This window comes from Macaca thibetana, chromosome 14 (genome assembly GCF_024542745.1).
Source record: "Macaca thibetana thibetana isolate TM-01 chromosome 14, ASM2454274v1, whole genome shotgun sequence".
NCBI lineage: Eukaryota > Metazoa > Chordata > Mammalia > Primates > Cercopithecidae > Macaca > Macaca thibetana.
The window spans coordinates 114,623,468-114,636,928 of NC_065591.1; the positions used below are offsets into that span (position 1 = coordinate 114,623,468).

A 13,461-nucleotide genomic window follows, 5' to 3' on the forward strand; every position below is an offset into this window, starting at 1 on the left:
AACTGCAGAGCAAATTTCCTTCACTTGCTGTTCCACAGTATTTGAGGCATTGTTTTTTGTCGTGTTTTTCAGTAACTTTCTCACACTTACACATCTGAGGAATTTTCTGGAGAATAGCTCTGCAGTGGCCCCCCAGCAGGGAACCACCTTTCAGAGCTGAAACAGGTCCTGACAGGAACAGTCAATGTCATTGCCAATCAGGGCACACTGTGTCCCAAGTTTGCAACTAAAAACTCTGCTGTCTTGAGAAGAACTGTGGTTAATTCCTGGTACAAACCTTGCATCAGGAAAGTCCTATGCCATCGTCCACTAAAGCGATCAAGTGTGAACACCAGTGCAGAGGGGCTGGTCTGGCCTTAACAATCCTCAGATGGTGCCAGACTTGGTCGATGCCAGCTCGTGTACGTCTTATGCAAAGACCAGCAGCAAATCTCATCAGGGATTGGTTGAGAGCATGCCTGCATTTTCCAATTTGTTCCCCTTGTGTTTGGAGACCTAACAAGACTATCATTGTTGATTTACTTTTTTTTTTTTTTTTTTTTTTTTTTAATATTGTGCTACTATGACCTTTTAGTCTTGTAACAGCCATGGAGAGATAAATCAAAGTGAATTCTGGGGGATTATTTTTACTATAAAAGACTTTTGAGGAGCCAGAAAGTAGATTAGTGGTTGCCTAGGGCTGGAGGTGGAGGGGGCAAAGGGAGTGACTGCTAATGGGGACAGGATTTCTTTTCAGGGTGATGAAAATGTTCTAACATTGGAATGTGGTGATGTTTACACAACTTGGTGAATATACTGAAAACCATTGTATTGTACAACTTCAAGTGGGTAAATTTTGTGGTATGTGAATTATATCTCTATAAGCTGCTAAAAAGACTTTTGATGGAGAGAGATCAAACAAAATTGCACCTCTGAGAACAAATCAAGATTACTTGCGCCAACCTTAAGTAAATCCAAGATTTTTCATTGCCAGTCACCCAGAACAAACTCCTTTAGGAGCCATCACCATCCCTTGAGAAAAGTCCCTTTGCTATAAGCACTTCATCCATCTTGTAAAGGGATCAGCAGCACTTGGAGATCACCCTTTGGGCCACACTCTGGCCCTTCATATCGAGGTGTAGTACTAGACCCTGGCTCTGTTTTTCTGTGATAGCCAACATGTTTATTGTAGGTGATAGTAAGAACTGTGGCTGGAGAGCACTGGGCAATTATTCATGCTTCACAATGTGTCTTTTGTAAGTCAGTGGAATGATTAGAAGTTAAGCTGCTTCAGACTTAGGATGTGATTTGTGAGCACTGATCATTTCTTTCTCATCACCTTTGGACAAATTGGATTTACGACTTGGACATGAGCAGGCGTTTTTTCCTTCCTTTTAATTATTGGTTTACTTTGGCAAATAGATAGTAATTCAGTGACTGCAAAACAACCATACAGATGGCATATGTAAGAGAAAGAACAAATTTTCATTTGTGAAATATACGTTGTCTGAGTTCATTCACCCACTGAAAATTGGTAAAGGTTTTAAAATGTGATAATACCCAGTATAATCAAGGTTTGGATGAAAAGAGCAATCTTATGGCTCCATTGCTAATTAATTGATGGCCTTAAACATATTCATTTTATTTCAATAATTCTACTGCTATTAACTTATCTCAAAGAAATAATCAAAGTAGCCCAGAAAAACAATGCTTAACCTAGGACAGCTTAAATGTTCAACATTTAGAGGAATAAACAGTCCAACAAAACTAGATGATAGAATGTTATGCATAAAACTCACATTAAAAAATATATATACTGACAGAAAAATGTACTGTAGTACTAAAATACTTAGAAAAAATAAGAATTTGGGCTGGACGTGGTGGCACACCCCTGTAATCCCAGTACTTTGGGAGGCCCAGGCTGGTGGATCACCTGAGGTCAGGAGTTCGAGACCAGCCTGGCCAACATGGTGAAACACTGCCTCTACTAAAAATACAAAAATTAGCCAGACATGGTGGCGGGCGCCTGTAATCCCAGCTACTTGGGAGGCTGAGGCAGGAGAATCACTGGAAACCGGGAGGTGGAGGTTGCAGTGAGCCAAGATCGCACCATTGTACTCTAGCCTGGATGACAGAGTGACACTCCATCTCAAAAAAAAAAAAGAAAGAAAAAAGAAAAAAAAGAAATGAAATGAAAAAAATAAGAATTCATAGTGAATGGACAATTGTATAAAAGTATGAACAGACAGATATAATGGACAGGCAGCAGCTCTCGTGGTTGTGCTGAGTGGTGACTTCTGTTTTCTGAAAGGAGATGTATGACTTTGAAATACCCTTCAATGAACAATGTGTCTTCTGCATACTTTAATGTTACTAATTTTTTTATGATTTTAGTCCAAAGCCTTCCTTAAGAATATTGTTTCACTTTTTAGAATTAGAATTAGAGTATTGACTATAAATATTTAACATTCTAATGGGGCAAATTCTATTTACAGAACTTGGAATCCTTGCAGTGTAGAAGTGTTGCCCATATAGCGCATCATTTTGGCCCTTTTAAATTATTAATGCAACATGAAAGTGCTGAGATGTTAGGAATATTGCCTTCAGTGGGCAAGTAACACAATTACCATTTACAGTGATTTCTGAAATATGAGTTCATTCTTCTTACATACAAATTAATCCACAAGTAGGTGATTGCTAGCACTGGTGGTTCCACAGCTCAGAACATCAGAACCAGTATTGTGATTCTCTTTTTTCCCTGGCTACAAAATTGCTGCTGCAGCTCCAGCTCCAGGAATCACATCCTTATTTGAGCCAAGAAAAAAGGAAGGGGAAGGGGCTACCACAGCCTTAAAGCTTTCCAAAATATACACTGTACCCAACGAACTTTTGCTTAGACTTCATGGGCAAGAGCTCAGTGCTGAGGAGTCAGTGCTGGAGAATGTTTGTCTTTTGAACATCGACAGTGGGAAGTGGCAGTGGAGAAGTGAATTGGGATGACTCTGGGTACTCAGTAGACCACAGTGAGCAGGACATGGTTGATACAGTGTGTTTATACAAGTTCATTTTTAAGATTGGAGAGTTATATGCAATAATTATATCTAATATGAGAAAATGTCCTATATTAAGTCTCTGGACTATCTCTGCTAAGTTTTGTCTTAGAAAAGGGCAAGTTAGATGTATATCTTAGGACTTAATAATTAACAGGAGCGCAGCTGGTCGCGGTGGCTCAGACCTGTAATCTCAGCACTTTGGGAGGCCGAGGTGGCTGGATCACTTGAGGCCAGGAGTTTGAAACCAGCTTGGCCAACGTGGTGAAACCCCGTCTCTACCAAAAGTACAAAAATTAGACAGTCTCATAACCTGGCCTCAAACTAAATAAATAGATAAAATTTTTAAAATGGAATAATTAACAGGAGATTTCAAAATTGATAAAAATTCTGTGCTTTGTCATTAACGTATAGACAGGGACTAACATCCACAGTTAGGTACACGACAGCTGCTTCTTCAATGTGGTGGATTTTTCTCCATTTTAAGCAGTAACTTACATGTGCCTTAATAAACTACTGTCATCCAACCACCTCTTTTATATTGTCTTTCCCATCCTTCCCAAAAAGGAAGCCAAATTAATTAACAAACTGAAATTTCAAAAGGATGTGAGTTCCCTGTAAGGGGAAGTAGCGAGTCTAAACTTCAGGGGATTTTTTGTGTTTTTTTTTTGTTTTTTGTTTTTTGTTTTTTTTTTTTTTCCTTAAAACAGAGTCTCGCTCTGTCAACCGAGGCTGGAGTGCAGTGGTGCGATCTCAGCTCACTGCAACCTCCGCCTCCCAGGTTCAAGCGATTCTCCTGCCTCAGCCCCCCAAGTAGCTGGGATTACAGGTGCCTGCCACCACACCTGCCTAATTTTTGTATTTTTAGTAGGGACAGGGTTTCACCCTGGCCAGGCTGGTCTCGAACTTCTAACCTCAGGTGATCTGCTCACTTCAGCCTCCCAAAGTGCTGGTATTACAGGCATGAGTCACCATGCCCAGCCTAAACTTCAGTTTTAATTTTGAAAGCAGTGGTTTGGGGGATATCTTAATCTATCAGGGGATAGACAGGCAGTAGAATATTAGGGTTTTTTCCTGCCTATTATTGTGCTCAGGTGCCATGATCTAATCAGTCAGTTGTCTCACTTTCTTGCTGTCCATCCTTTTAAATAGGCAATACTAATAAGAGTTGTCATATTAAATTCTGTGTGCCCTTCAACATATCTGAAATCACACTGACTGAACAAAATGAGTTTCTTAGTGAGTCTTGCCAAGACTCTCAAATGCTTACTTTTCTTTTGAATATTATAAATGGATTATAATTGTTTTTCCCTTAAAATTCTTTTTCCCCCAATAATCAATAGCAAAACTTGAAAGGTTGGTACCTTCTTCTCTTCTGGAGTGTCTCCAACAGATAATGCTGTGACATCACTGGACAGGGTATTCTCTTTTTGAAGCACTGTGTTTATCTGATGCGTTTCGATGCTTTCTTCCAGGGAAGTTATTTGGCTCAGCAAACTGTCTAAGACTGGACAAAATGGTAATAGGAGCAGTGGCAAAGTAATAACATATATGTTGTGTTAAAAACGTTAATAGCAAGGGCCAGGTGAAGTGGCTAACATCTGTAATCCCAGCGACTCAAGAGGCTGAGGTGGGAGGATCACTTAAGCTCAGGAGTTCAAGCCCAGGAGTTCAAGACCAGCCTGGGCAACATAGCAAAATCAGGTATCTCCAAAAAAATTAAAATAAAAAACATTCATAAGAAAACAGGACATCACTAGCTTGAAAACTTTTATTTGTAATTTCAGAATTTCAAGTTTCTTTATTGCAGAAGTGGAAAAGTGAAAATATGTTAGCTAACCAGCTACAAATTACCAAAGAGACTATTACCAATAACTACCACTAAAATGGAAGAATTGTCTGGAAATGCAGCCATTCTCTGACAGTGCACACAGGCTTTCATTATTTTCCTTCTTACTTGATGTGGCTATGACACCTTTCGGAGTGGTAGGAGTAGGGGGACACACAAGTCCTTAAAACAAACTGTTTCTGTGGTTGTATTTTTAGAACACCAAGCTGAAAGGTTATCAGAAAAGAGACGTGAAGCTTGGAGGCCTCGGACCTGACTTTGAGTCCATCAGAGACAAAGTGAGTGAGATGCACATACAGTGTTTCCAGACCTGACTCAGCCCATCTGTCTGTTAGGAAACTTTATGAAGATGCCCCCCCAGAATTAAGCCTTAATTCAAATGTCTCACTCTGAATAGAGACCCTTCCGAAATAATATTGGTATAGAGACCCGGACACGCCTCTTGCCTTAAAATAAAAATATGTAGCCCATGTTGTTATATGTATCTGTCTTTCGGTTAGTTTTGAAGGCCTGCACGGCACAGTGGGACCCGTGCACATGAAAATAAATGTGTATGTTACGTGGTCGTTGGTCTTTCCCACTAGAGTTATCTTGATAATCGTGAAGAGTGGCTACAGAGAAGACACTTAGAGGAAGAGTTTCCCAACCCCTGAAAAGTGCATCCACTTTATTCTCTTTCCTCTAGTGAAAGGAGATCTTCATTTAATGTGTTTTAACTGCAGTTGCACTCAAGGCATAAAAAGAGTATAGTTCAAAGTTGGAAGCAAAAATGAAAATAAATTGGGTAAATGCAACAAAGAAGGTTCTGAATGTGATTTAGCCCCTGTTAAGGGCATACTGGGCGTGCTATTGCAGTGAGGTGCCTCCTCACAGAGAGACTATTTCAAGGAGAAACAATTAACTTAACCGTTTCACTGCTACCACCTTACTCTAGGTGATCCCATTTCTCCTCTACAGCTGATAAGATATGCCCAGTATACCAAAACCAGGGCATCGCTTTAAATAGAGAGCAGAGAGGAGTAGCAGCACCTGGATTCATCATAACTTTGTTTCTCTGAACAGACGCAAAAATTAATACACCAAAAGGAATATGCAAAACAAGTCAAGGAGTACAACATGAAGACACTATCCGTTCTATCAAAACCACAAACAGAAAAAGCTCAAAATAAATCTGCTATCCCTCGGCAGAAGGTAAGAAATTCTCAACAAGGCATTTATATTTTCAATCAGAATTAAAAGGAAACTTTTATTACCGCTCTTTTTTTTTTTTTTTTTGATTAGCAACAGGGTCTTGCTGTCTTGCCCAGGATGGTCATAAACTCCTGGGCTCAAGCTATCCTCCCAACTAAGCCCAAAGTGCTGGGATTACAGGCAGAGCCAACACACCCAACCTGTTTTCTTGTAACTTAAGAAAAACCTGCCCATGTTTTTTGGAACACAGGAGATGTTTTAACTACTTCCATTCCTGTAGCTACCCATCATTCACAAATAGCAATGCAATAGTCACACACACACACACACACGCACACACACACACGCACACACACGATGCTGTAAAGTTAACCTTTATTTTTCCTGAAGTGATTGTCTCCACGTCTTTTCTTCCAAGAACGGTATTTTAAATTTGTCACACATAAAAATTAAATAATCATGTGATTTCTTAAATGAGCAAGCTTCATCATCAATTTTATTTTGTATCATTAAATAAACTTTAAGGCAGTTGTTGTCTTCTTGCTGCTTATATGTCAAAGAAAAGACACATAATCATTGTTTCTCTCAACTTCATTCCCCTACACTTTCCGTAAGGATTGTAGTATATAAGTTCCTCTATTGAAGAAAAATGATTTCATGGAATACAGAATGTTCTCCCTCTCAGATGGCATCAACCATCAGTCATGATGTGAATGAAATATGTACATAGAGCTTTGCAGTACAAGTCTCTGCCTCAATTGATCTCTCCAGTCCCACCCTTTGCACGAGGAACAAGAGATCCTTTGGTGCCTGCAGGAATTTGTACTTCATGTTCTCTTTCACAGACCATCATATTTTCTATTTATTGCCTTTCTTCCTCAGACCTTGAAGACCTCAATCCACTTGATTGAGTTTCTATGGTGCTACTTTTTCTTTTTTCTCTAATCCCTTATTTTTTCATGAAGTGTTTCAAGGCAACAAACCTATAATTAGAAATATCTGTAACCTTCACCTACATGCACTGAGAAGTCTAGACTTTTCCTTTCTACATTTTAGAGGTTTTTTCCCCCTCTTGCAGGACTGAAAGCGTACAATCCATTTGTATTTCAGCTATCAACAATCTCTTACTAAAATGCAAAACGGTTATAAAGGCAGGTTTAGAAATCCTATTTAGTGATCTCATTTTTATTGTAATGCCTTTCATAACTGACATCACTGAGAAAAAGACTGTGTTTTTCAGCATCTAGATTGCTATAGAAAGGAAAAAAATTCAACCTCAAATACTTTCTAGATCCTAGGAACAAGAATATCTGGTATAATGATGGGAGCTCAAGTGTATGTAAACTACAGTGATGTCTTTGGTCTCAAGCTGTAACAAGTCTTCTTTGGATAGAAAGGTCTATTAATATCTCCTTAATAGAAGTTTGGTTTTACTAAGACTTCCAGAAACTAAGTAGACCAAACACATAAGAAGGAACACTTGAAGGAAACTCAGTTTTATGACAAAAGCATCCAAAGGACACAACTGTATGTATTATTCTTCAACTCCTTTTTTTCCACAATATATTGTTTTGGGGCTAATATATTTTGTTTAAACTGTGTGTTATATTGCATTATTTGATCTCCATTTCCACCAATGTCTTAGTAAGTTATAGTGATTTTTCTCCATTTATATTATGAACAAACATTTCCTAGATTTTATTTAAGGAATCCAGGCTCACTTGGCATTTCAAATAAAATTTCATCTTTATGCGTTTAGGCTTTGGAATACGCTAAGACCATCCCCAAACCCAAACCATCAAATCTGACTCATCAAGCATCAAAGGAACAAAAACACCCAACCTATGCTGGGAAAGAAGAAAGTTTACCTGAAATCTCACTGCTGGAAATACTACAGAACAGACACGAAAGGGAAAAACAGGCTGTGGCTGCTTTCAAAGTCCTTCACATCGTATAGACAACATTTGATAGGAAGGAGACCAAAATTGGTCCAGGAATGGACGCGGAGAAAAGAAATGCCACCCACCTTCTCTGCATTGAGAGTAATGGCTTATTATTATCATCTATCTGCAGTCCATGCTTGCTTTCTGCAGGATTTAAAATATGAGGCCCAATTGGATTATGGTGCCATATTTTACTTTCTAGGAAGAAAATTTTTTTAATTATTTATTTTCAAATCAGTTAGAATTGGAGCTGAATAATAACTAGAGAATAAAGCTTTTGGTTTTATATTGATCTTTTGATTTCTTAATCTCTACCCCATTCCCTAGCGTAATGGAAACCTTAAAGTTACCCAGAAATAAATGTAGCTGTGTTTCTCTCTTACCTTCCTAGTAAGAAAAACAAGTGTAAACACTTCAGTTTCTCCTAAAATGAACTCAGTCATCCGTAAATTTTGTGATAACATTTCAAAATGTTACTAAAATCTCCAAGTTTGGCAAAGGGCTTATATATATATATAAGTTGAGGCCGGGCCCAGTGGCTCACGCCTGTAATCCCAGCACTTTGAGAAGCTGAGGCAGGTGAATTGCTTGAGGCCAGGAGTTTGAGACCAGCCTGGGCAACATGGTGAAACCCCATCTCTACTAAAAATACAAAAATTAGCTAGGCGTGGTGGTGCATGTCTATAGTCCCAGGTACTCAGAAGGCTGAGGCACGAGAATCGCTTGAACCCAGGAGGCGGATGTCACAGTGAGCCGAGATTGTGCCACTCCACTCCAACCTGGGCAACAGATCAAGACTCTGTCTCAACAACAGCAACAAAAGGTTCCTGCCCTGACACATTCTCTGGTCAGGGTCTCAGGGATGTGAAGACAGCTGGCTGCCTGTGTCTTCGCCGACCATGCTGTCCTGGGTGGCACTTTCTGCCACTGCCACAGTGGCCCCCTCTCTGTAGAATGCAGTTTTCCTAGGTCCAGGGGTATTGCAGGCGACAAGGACCTTTCACACAGGGCAGCGACTCCTTGCCCCTCTACCCCCTCTTCCTTCCTTTTCCTATAGAGGAAAAGTTCATTTGGGGCTGATCCCTGAGGAATTCTTCCAATTTCTTTATCCTAAAAGCAGTGTAACAGGACACTATGTGCCCTAAAATGGGCTTATCTTGTATGCTTTATCCAAATAAATATTCATGATTACCACAGAGACCTTCTCTACTATATCAATAGTAGGGTTACTTTCTGTAATTTAAAAATATGGTGCCTCTATTGGAGAATCTGCTTATAAACTCAATGAGCAAGACACTGCCCAAACTAGAAGAGGTGAAGCAGGCTTCCATCAAACAAATCCAGGATGCAATTGATTTGGAGAAGTCGCAGTGCTCACTGGTTCAGAAGCGCCATTACCTTTTTGATGTGCAGAGGAATAACATTGCTATGGCTTTGAAGGTTACTTACTGGGAATGACTGCATAGAGTGTATAAGGAAGTAAAGAATCACCTGGACTATCATGTATCTGTGCAGAACATGATGCGTTGAAAGGAACAAGAGCGCGTGATAAATTGGGTGGAGAAGCACGTGGTGCAGAGCATCTCTGCACAGCAGGAAAAGGAGACAATTGCCAAGTGCATTTGGGACCTAAAGCTGTTGGCAAAGAAGGTTCATGCACAGCCAGTTATGTAAATGTATCTATCCCAATTGAGACAGCCAGAAACAGTTGACTGACTAATGGAAACTAGTCTATGTGGCAAAATCTTTCTCTATTGCCCTCTACTGAAGTAGATAGTTTCTATCTCCTAAAAATGAAACATTTGTTCACTATACTGAGAGAACTCAATCTGTTGGCCAGTCAGATGTTTCCCATCCTTCTTACTGGGCATTTGAGTTGTTCCATGATCACTTTTTTTATTGTTTTTTGTTGTTGTTGTTGTTGTTGTTGTTGTTTTTAGACGGACTCCCGCTCTGTCGCCCAGGCTGGAGTGCAGTGGCACAATCTCGGCTCACTGCAAACTCTGCCTCCTGGATTCAAGCGATTCTCCTGTCTCAGCCTCCTGAATAGCTGGGATTGCAGGCGTGCACTACCACGTCTGGCTAATTTTTATACTTTTGGTAGAGACAGGGTTTCGCCATGTTGATCAGGCTGGTCTCGAGCTCCTGATCTCAGGTGATCCACCCACCTTGGCCTTCCAAAGTGCTGGGATTACAGGCGTTAGCTACTACACCTGGCCCTATGATCGCTTTTGAATAAGCGGTTTGCCTTTATTAAATCTTGGTGCCTGACTAAAGATTACCAGGTTATAGTTTAAATTTGTAATTAATTCTACCATCTTGCAATAAAGTGACAATTGAATGAAACACAAATAAATAAAGAAATAAAGTTGAAAAAAATGAAGGTACATCTGGTTGTGCCTGCTCAGATGGAACAAATCCTAATGTTGTTCTAGGAGAGCATCAAGACGTTAGTTAGAAACCCTCCAACAAGTCCAGAAACACCTGATGCAGGCACCTCTGAGAGACACACTTTATCAAAGCTCCTTACTCCAAGTACATAAATTTGCTGGCCATCTTACCATCACAGATATCTTAAAATATTGTCAAATGTGTGTTTTCACACACACACACAAATAGATAAGACAAAAGCATTCCATAGTTTACTACTGAATACAAATGTCAATAAATATTTTTTAGTTTTTTAACCTTTTTTAATATTGCAAGAATTCCCAGTCTTAAAATAATTACTGGAGGGTTTAATTTTTTTACTTTCTTCCTTATATTAGATGGACATTACATTTTTAGATAGGCATATTCAGAAGTGGATATTTTGAACATCAATTTGGGGCAAATCTGTTTATCTATACGTGTATTGTAAGGACTGCTTTGGAAATTTACTCCTATGTTGTATATATTTTACATGTACTGGAATGTAGCGTAAAAGGTGCCCATACGAAACCTTCTCTTAAAACTGTAAGCAGTTAGAATTGAGAGTCTGCAAAGTAACAAGTATCTGAAGATAAACAGAAAACTGGTGAATCATGTTTCAGTGAGATTTGGAAAATGTAATATATGAGGCATTAGACTCAGGAAAATCACAGGCCAAAATGCTCCTACAATGTATTTGTAAGAGAAGAGGCCCCTTCTGGGTGCAGGAAGACATTTCTAGAAATATGAGGTAGAATGAATAACCTTCATTAATTGTTTCCGAAATGGCCTTAAATTCTAACTTCATCTGGAAGAGAAAAAGAATGCATATAGAGACATTCGTATTTAAAGGGACAGGGTAAAAATTTTTAAATATTCCATTTGTATTAGAATATCTTAAAAGAATTTAGAGCTTGGAAAGAGTTTATCACATTCAACTGCCAGTTTTTCAGAAGAGGAAATGGAGGTGAAGAGAAAGGCTACATGACTCAGAAGTCCATCAGTCCTACTGAGAGTAATGGGAGGGTAGCCAGGTCTGAATCTCCCATCCTTCAACACCAGGAACAGTACTGTTTATTTGTCGATGGAAGGAGGTTGTCCTTGTTTCTCTGTGTGGACAAGCAACATATAGTTGCTATGAATTTCTATTTTGGACCTGAATTTCCACCAAGTTCAGTTTTTAGAAATATGCATTACTATGTACCTAATACTTTTTTAGCATGTACAATCTGCCAACTCTTTACTACATTGATAAAATTAGAATACACATATAAAGCAACTCAAACTTAGAAAATGACCAATAAAAGAGACACTATTTATTTTCTTTTTTTTTCCAGAACATTTCAAAAACTTCCCAAACTGTTTTTCTGTTAGCTTAATCATTGTTAAATCCTTCACTTTCACACCTACTGTCAAGAACCTAAACTTAGCTGAAGCAGCTTAAGTGATTCAGTTCCCGTCAAACAACATTCAACAGGATTCTTACCTCCCAGGCAACTCTTTTTTTTTTTTTTTTTTTGAGACGGAGTCTCGCTCTGTCGCCCAGGCTGGAGTGCAGTGGCCGGAAGCTCACTGCAAGCTCCGCCTCACGCCATTCTCCTGCCTCAGCCTCCCGAGTTCTTAGACTCCCAGGCAACTCTTTACTATCCAGTACATAAGACTCAAGGACAATAAAATTCTTTATATAGTGCCATGTGGCGTCTAAAATAACTTTGGCTAGGAAATAAAACATATTTGCTGAAAGTTTGGGGTTGAAATCAAAGAATGGATCAAAGTGGCCCTTCATTTGGCTCCACGTCATCTCACAATAGTGAAATATAGCAGAATGTCACTGAACTACCATAATACTAAGGGGAGACATTTTGCAAAAACAGGGAATGACAAACACGTTTTTTGCTCCTGTTTTAAAGTAAATTGTACTAATGACAACAATAGTGATCTTTTATAGGCCCAAATTGGATCAGTGATCAATTTTGTAGCATTTCTGTTTCAAATATTCAAAAACAAAAAATAATCGAATTAGAAAACAAAAAACTTCAAACTTAAGTGATGTAATGATGGCGCCCCTGTATTTGACTAGATGTTATATACATGCCATTGAAAGACACAGTACCCAATCTGCCTAATGTCTATAAACTGGTGCAAATAAAGGACATTTAAACCATGTATTCTCTCTTATTAAAGCCTCCTTTTAATTGTGTTTTTCCATCTTGAGTTTCCAACAAGAGCATCCTCTTAAAGGGAGCTTTTTTTTTTACAAGTAGCTGAATTTAATGACAGCTGTCTTCCTGATATTGTTTTGTATAGTAAGGAGTCTCTTGGGAGTTATCCAGAAACCAAGTCAAGAAAAGACAATGTTGAGGAACAAAATAAAAGGTAAGCCTAGCAGAGGCACTGATGCCTAATGGTTCCAATTGGGGCCTTATTATTGGTTAATGAATCATTGTCAAAACATCACAGCAAGCGTGAACGTGCACAGTCTAGTCTATAGTGAGAAAATGACTCTTCATCCCAACAGTTATTAACTGGGAGTTGTTTGAAAACACGTCCGGTAATTATAACAACACTGGAGCTAATTGAGAACTTTGTGTTGATAGCAAATGGCCCGCAATAGCAGACTAGATAACTCAAGGGGGATTCTTCTTTAATTACTTATTGAAAAATAGCAGAAAATGAATTGGATGTGGGCGATAGTCTGCAGATATCAAGACAAGTTTCGCTAATTCTATCCCAAGATGTGCTTCAAAATGTATCTGTTACCATTATATTAGAAGTAGCATTTGAAAATGTGAAGTTCCTAAGTAAAAATCAGTGTTGCTTTCCTAAATATGCCTTTTTTAATATTACCTTTTCCTAGTTGGGCGCAGTGGCTCACTCCTGTAATCCCAGCACTTTGGGAAACTGAGGCGGGTGGATCACGAGGTCAGGAGATTGAGACCATTCTGGCTAACACAGTGAAACCTCGTCTCTACTAAAAGTACAAAAAAACTAGCCAGGTGTGGTGGCGGCGCCTGTAGTCCCAGCTACTTGGGAGGCTGAG

The 13,461-nt window shown here is 39.1% G+C and overlaps 1 protein-coding gene and 1 pseudogene across 8 annotated transcripts in view; both read left to right on the plus strand.

Annotated features, from left to right (window-relative positions):
- Positions 1 to 8,304, plus strand: part of JHY (junctional cadherin complex regulator) — an 81,094-nt gene extending 72,790 nt beyond the window's left edge. For all 8 annotated transcript variants that reach the window (XM_050755588.1, XM_050755586.1, XM_050755584.1 and 5 more), the window contains 3 exons: positions 5,076 to 5,156; positions 5,941 to 6,069; positions 7,829 to 8,304. In XM_050755588.1, the coding sequence (XP_050611545.1) occupies positions 5,076 to 5,156; positions 5,941 to 6,069; positions 7,829 to 8,026 (408 nt within the window). In that variant the 3' untranslated portion in view covers positions 8,027 to 8,304. The remainder of the gene's footprint in view (positions 1 to 5,075; positions 5,157 to 5,940; positions 6,070 to 7,828) is intronic.
- A 96-nt stretch (positions 8,305 to 8,400) lies between these two features.
- Positions 8,401 to 11,635, plus strand: LOC126934824 (ATP synthase F(0) complex subunit B1, mitochondrial-like; annotated as a pseudogene).
- The last annotated feature ends 1,826 nt before the right edge of the window (positions 11,636 to 13,461 follow it).